The sequence below is a fragment of the Rhagoletis zephyria genome, unplaced genomic scaffold (assembly GCF_001687245.7).
Source record: "Rhagoletis zephyria isolate East Lansing unplaced genomic scaffold, Rhagoletis_zephyria_1.1 Rzeph_scaffold_07457, whole genome shotgun sequence".
Taxonomy (NCBI): domain Eukaryota; kingdom Metazoa; phylum Arthropoda; class Insecta; order Diptera; family Tephritidae; genus Rhagoletis; species Rhagoletis zephyria.
Genome location: NW_016164540.1, coordinates 4,261 through 10,636, shown reverse-complemented (window position 1 = coordinate 10,636; position 6,376 = coordinate 4,261). Strand labels below are relative to the sequence as shown.

Here is a 6,376-nt window from a genome sequence, read left to right as displayed (position 1 = left end):
TTTAATTCCACATTTAAATTATAACAAAGCCGCATAACTTTTGTTTTATTTTACTTAGAAAATATTAAAATAACAGATTTTTTTTGGCGATTTGATGATTTAGAACTTAAAAAAAAATATATATATAGTGTGTTCAGAAATGCATCATGCCAAAGCATCAGTATCTTTTGACTTCTAAATTGTAATTGATTAAATTGCTTTATTTACGCAACTAAGTTCCAATTAGGCATTTAGGGCCTGTTCGAGGCATGTAATAAAAGCGGAAATACTGCAGCACTGATCAAAATTTGCAATACTGTTGCAATTTAACTTCCCAACTGATAAAACGTAGCTAGAAATTTAAACCGAACGTGATACTTTAATGATTCGCGCAACACTGTGGTTGTGATTGCATCTCGAACAAGCCCTTAACCGTGTTTGCGCCTATTGGATATTTCCATTAATTATAGTTTCTGAACATACTGAACAATACAAGTTAGTCGATTCGAGTAAGAATTAGTATTAACGTATAAAAAATAGCATTAGTATTCCAGATTTAAGAGGATAAGTGGCTCGGAAGTCTTAAGGAGTTTTTGTATGGCGTGTTTGATGAGATAATACGATTCTTCAGCTGCACAGTCATGGTACAGACAAATATTCTTCTGGCAAAAAAGCGTTTACATGCGGGCGGTATCTGGCCGCAGGATTTTTCATTCAAGCAACGCTAGCTTTGGAAGTGTGAAATTCCCCTACGGAAAATTTAGAAAAATTCGCAGCAGCCGCTTCTCTTTTGACAAGGCCCACGGTTGCATTTCGAACATAATCCCTACGGATGCCAGGACCTATAATATACATACATATATTTCTTCTTATTCTGACTTGCAAGGCATTATCGGCTGGCCAACGTACATAAATAAATCAGGTTTGTTCTACAAAATCACAGCTGACAAAAGTGCTTCCTGCATGCTTTCTAGAAGCAGATTCAGCAGAACTCCTCCAAAAGGCCTTCTGAGAGGATATCTTGCAAAAGCCCTTCTGGAAACTCTTCTATGGGCAACAAAATCAGAAACCCTTCAGTACAGGAATGCAGAGTGGAAGGCTTCTTGACTTTTAAGAAGGCCTTTTGGCGGGTATTTTAGCTCTTGCATTTATCTACTGGGAGTGGTTCTAGCCAGATCGTTCAACGTGCCACACAGTGCACGCCTCAACGGCAATTCTACGTAAACGATTTAACGGTTGGGTTAACTTCCGCGCCATCATTATTCGATAGAGTGGTTGAAAATTGACGCACTGGGATCCGTGACACCATACGAAGCAGCGAGGGACGTTTGAACCATGCTGCATAACACATAGAATAAGATAAAAGAGACAGGCATACGCGGTTTTGTACTTTAGATGACGTCTTGCTCCACTTGCCTTCGTTGACAAGAGCTCTTTTATTTTAGTTGAGATCAAGGGTAAGTAAGCCTCTAGCAACTGGGAAGTCTGATCGAATTTTGGGGACTCGTCGGCTAATAAATTGTATGCGATTGGAATTCACCGTGAAACCGACTGCTGAAACTCGATTTTGAATTCAACATTTTCACTGCATAATTTCAGGCACACTATTTTTTTGCAAATGATTTTGTAAACACACTGTACCTATTTGTTTTTCCTTTATTTATTTTGTTGACGAAATGCCTAAAGAAATTTAATGTACATACATTTTTACAATCGAATAGCAAATAAAAAATATATGTAAATCCGAAAAATTGCAAGCTAGTGTGTAATCAACTACTAACCATTCAAAATTTCTTGTATAACTAATGAGTGCAAAAGTTGGACCTCTTTCACGCCTATATAATGGTATAATTGGAATGGCAGATAAATTCGTACCAGGCCGTTGGCGTCCACTTTGGGAGCATCCAGCAGGTGAATAAATTTAAAAAAAAAAATGGCACATATAGAATGTATTATATTTACTTTCCCACATACTTATGTAGGTCCAAAAACGATATTTTTCTGGGCGCCATTGGGTAAATGGGTATGTTGTCCTCTATTTAAATCAGCGATGGGCAGCGAGAGCTTTTACTCTGCACGTGCCTATACAAAATGTATAGAAAGCTTAAAAGAGCTTTGCCCATCAACCATTTAAATATATATACATTTGTATGTACATATGTTAAGTTTAGCTCACAAGCTCGTTTTAGGCTCTCGTCATCGCTGGACTTGGAGACATAAATCGTCCTGCACATTTACTGTCAATCAATCAATGCGCGGTCTTAGCTACAACTGGCCTAATTTGGTCCCGTTACTCACTGGTCATTATTCCAAAAAATTGGTCATTATTTTCAGTAAATATTTTTGTCGCAGCTACTCAAGCATATCAAATTGCACGTGCTTGGCAATACCAACAAAGTTGGAAAAACAAAACTGATTAAAAACCATATGGAATTCAGCAAAATCAGGGACGTCAATCGAATAAAATATTTGGCTAGTTCCGTTACAAACGGTTTTTTTTGTTTGTTTTTCAATTGGGGGTTTCGATTCGGCTACTAAAAAAAAGAACTATGTACATACATAGATACATATACAGGATGTCCTAGACCACCCCCTCTAAAATGGAGGGAAAGGATTTTTTATTAAAAACGCAAATCGGGAATGCTCTACATATGTTTAGGTGGTATTTCGGAACTCGGGTTTCGACCGGAAGTGGTCCATTCAAGAAAAAGTCTCCGACAAAAGATGTATGTATTTTGTCCGCAGGATTTGAATCTGTTGTAAAAACATGTATGTATATCTAATTTTAAAATATGCACTTCCGGTCAGTTTAACCCACTTTCACTATGCTCGTACTCAAAACTATTAAAAGTTGTATAAAACTCACAGGTTTTGCGCTTTCATACCCAAAAATCTTGCAAAGTAGGGGAAATTGAAAAGAAAATCAGCTGATCACAAGCGGATGTTCGTAAATAAACAAAAGGAAATACGGTAATTTTGAATTTCTCCATTTTTTTGCGGTCAAATGCACAAGAGATACTTCGTCTTGTCCCCGTTTACCGCCAGATCCATTCGTTTTGCTTATATGTTCAAGCCAAGAATGATAGAATACAAGATTGCGCCGATCAGAGAGGATTTTTGAGAATAACTTTTGTGTGACGTCACACTGGTGCAATTGCGAGAGAGAAATGCCAAAACGTGAGCAAGAATGGAAGAAGAAGAAAAAATGTTGCAAGGAAAACGTAAACAAGTTGCACAAGTGTGACGTCATGCAAACAACGATTCTGTCAAATTCGTTAAGAGAGGAATAGCGGCCCGAGATCGGCGCAACCTTTGTATTCTCTCAATCGTGTGTACAAGCAGCGATAGATGCCAGTTTAACACAGAACATAAACATGAGATAAAGTCGGGTAATTTTGCCCAAAAGTGTTATCTCATGATTCAATAATACAAGGTTAGATAATTATTGACAGCTGCGGTTTGACACTCCCTTACAAAAGGTTGCATTTACGAAGGACAGAGAAAGGGCAAGAATGCAATCCCTTGTTTCGAAAATGGTAGTAGAAAAGTACGCAAAGTAGGCAATTAGTAGTGAAATTCCTTTTGTAAATTCTAATGTATTTGCAGGAAATCTGACATTTTAAACGAAATGTTGAACGTAATATTGATATATCTACGTGAATTACGTAATTTATATGCTATTTAGCCGTATAAAAACTGCAAAATGACTCAAAATTAAAATAAGACTACTATGAGATTGATGTAAACATCCAATGCTTAGGTTTTCATCAGTTAAATATGCTTCATATGCATATACAAATAAACATATTGCACAAAAGCTTATACTTTTATTTCACACCAAAGCTACACTGTTTCCATGTAAATTTGCAAAGAAGCAACACGGTGCCACTGCTAAAGGAGCAGTGCGAGAGAGACAACTGTCAGTTTATCGAACCTTGTATTATTGAATCATGGTGTTATCTCTAATTAGTATGGGAACCAACAACAAACAAAGTTACCACATTAACACAGTAGATAATATAGAACTGTGAGCATCCTAATTATTAGACTAAAATTGAAGGGGCTAAAAAACTGTGTACTCGAAAAAATTCTAACACTTCCGAGAAAAAAGTTTGAAACTTAGGTGAAAATTTGTTGCACTTTTTTGAAGTTTTCTACAAATTGTTAAACTTGGGTTTATATGGGGTTTGTTAGAGAAAGAACTGTATTTTAACTGAAAATTCTTAAAAATAAATAAATACATATAAGTGGCACACAATATCACTTTGAAATGGCGTGCTATAGATATGACCGATACTGTATGGGCCAATTTCATAGTGCGTAGTTAACTCAGAAACAGCAGTTAACTAGAGATTTTCAGTACAAAAATCTATAGTTAACTGGCGATTCTGAGTTAACTACGCACTGTGAAATTGGCCCTATGTAACACAGAAACATGGACGATGACGAAGAAAGATGAGAAAGCTTTGTTGACTATCAAGAGAACTATTCTACGCAGGATCTATGGCAGGTGGAAATAATAGTACACCTAGACCGATTTCACTGAAGCTTGACATATGCTCTAGTTTTACTTAGAAATAGAGAATTGTGAACTTTAGTAAAGATGGAACAATTGACACGCCCTCTACTCTTGTGGGCGGAAATATTAAATTTCATCCGATTTCGATGAAATTTAGTTTGTAGACTTTCTTTTATTAGAAAAACCTGAATATAAAATATGGGGAAGATTGGATCACTAAAACGTCCAAAACTCTCAAAAAATGTGGGTCCAGTCATTAAATGTGATGGAATTTTTGATTCCTGATTTCCAATCTCAGGAAACAAAGGTTATACTATAAAATGACATTGTAGGTTTAAATACTCGCTTTTTCCCAATGTTTGGTGAGATTTTTTCATCGTTCGAAAAATTCTTTTCGCGAAATTATGCAAAAAGAAGCTGAAATCAAAAATTACATATTTTTGCAAAGCCGCTCGAAAAGATCCAATTGTATAGTTTAAGACTGCATAGAATTCTCTAAAACATTCGTCCAATTTCAAGACCTGACGGACTGGTACTCACACTTTTTTACTAATAATCTTTAGCATCTACAATTTAAAGTAATTTTTTTGATAAAAAATAGGAAAGTTCCAAATAAATGATAAACACCTTCACCTGAATATTCCGCGACACTTAAATAATTGATTACAGTGGAAAAAGAAACTTGCTTTATTGGGCTAATCGCCAAAGGCTACTAAACTGATTAGACGGTATCGGGCCGATTCCAGTATTTTTACGGAAATGTATACATAGTTGGTGTGGAAGGGGGGTGAGTAAATAATGTGAAATTTGGTATTTATGACTTTTACTTTTACCTTTCTAAGTCCAACCGTTTTTTTTTTTTATCAACTGTCACTGACTTTTTTCTACTTGCCTCCATATAGTCGAAACACTGTGCGACGGGTAACGAATAATATGGAATGATGAACTGTTGGAGATTGGAAAATTGGTTTGTGTCTTCTTGGTTCAAATCGTCTTTTCGCATTTCAGGTGACCACTGTGCAATAAGTCGCAAGCTTTGGGAGAACCACGTGTGGCATAACATTCAACAGATACAATATATATATGTATGTATGTACATATGTATGTACATATATACCTAGTCGGCAAAATGAGGAGCGTTTCTAAATGAACGCCTTCTGGAAGGAATTCTTCAGACCTCTTTGGAAGCTTTTTTAGAAAATCTTCCAATAGCGTTGTCACGCGAAGGTAGAAAAGGAGTAAAGAATCGAGCATAGAAGGCCCATCGCTTGAAAAGATCCGAAATAAGGTCTCCCAGAAGTTCTCTTATTTTCTAATTTTGCTGGCTGGGTATGTATGAACACACGTATCTTCTGCATGAGTATGCAAGTTTGTACTGATATCAGTGAATTGTAAAAGCTCGACAAGGCAAACAAGTTCAAGTTTACATTATATAAATACATTAGGGTGGCCCTTAAAAAATCAAATGAATGATTTTTTTCAGTCTCACCCCCTCAATCGGTAATACCACGGGCACATTTAAATTTTGGTCCCGATTGGAGTCGGTTAAGGCGTGTCGCAAAGGGTTCAAAGGATGCCTCTATGGATATTCAAAAAAATTAAACCCGCGACCCGCCTTAACCGAACCCAATCGACGCCAAAATTAATATGTGATATCTTCGACTATAGTAGCATCGACGTTGGGGTTGAGGCTTAGGAAATCTGATGTAGAAATTGCTTCCTATATTTAAGGACCACCCTAATAAACGTACATATGTAGGTATGTATGTACATTTATAATTGTGGCTATGGAATGGTATGTGAGTACAAACGAAATCTGGTTTGGTCGAGTGGCGAGATTTATATTTATTTATCGCAAAAAGCGCAAATGTTCACGCT

General features: G+C 36.5%; 1 protein-coding gene across 1 annotated transcript; it reads left to right on the top strand.

The window, feature by feature from the left end:
* Positions 1-1,662: 1,662 nt before the first annotated feature.
* LOC108374207 (mitochondrial pyruvate carrier 2-like) lies at positions 1,663-2,516 on the top strand. Its single transcript, XM_017630184.1, has 3 exons — positions 1,663-1,890; positions 1,962-2,002; positions 2,169-2,516. The coding sequence occupies exons 1-3, from the start codon at positions 1,785-1,787 to the stop codon at positions 2,397-2,399; spliced, it is 378 nt and encodes a 125-aa protein (XP_017485673.1). The 5' UTR covers positions 1,663-1,784; the 3' UTR covers positions 2,400-2,516.
* The last annotated feature ends 3,860 nt before the right edge of the window (positions 2,517-6,376 follow it).

Bases quoted from the DNA above. Each gene is read 5' to 3' on its own strand.
- LOC108374207 (XM_017630184.1), top strand. From the start codon at position 1,785: ATGAGTGCAAAAGTTGGACCTCTTTCACGCCTATATAATGGTATAATT. The intron at 1,891-1,961 runs GTGAATAAATTT...ATACTTATGTAG, and splicing joins ACTTTGGGAGCATCCAGCAG to GTCCAAAAACGATATTTTTC. The intron at 2,003-2,168 runs GTATGTTGTCCT...AGCTCGTTTTAG, and splicing joins GGGCGCCATTGGGTAAATGG to GCTCTCGTCATCGCTGGACT.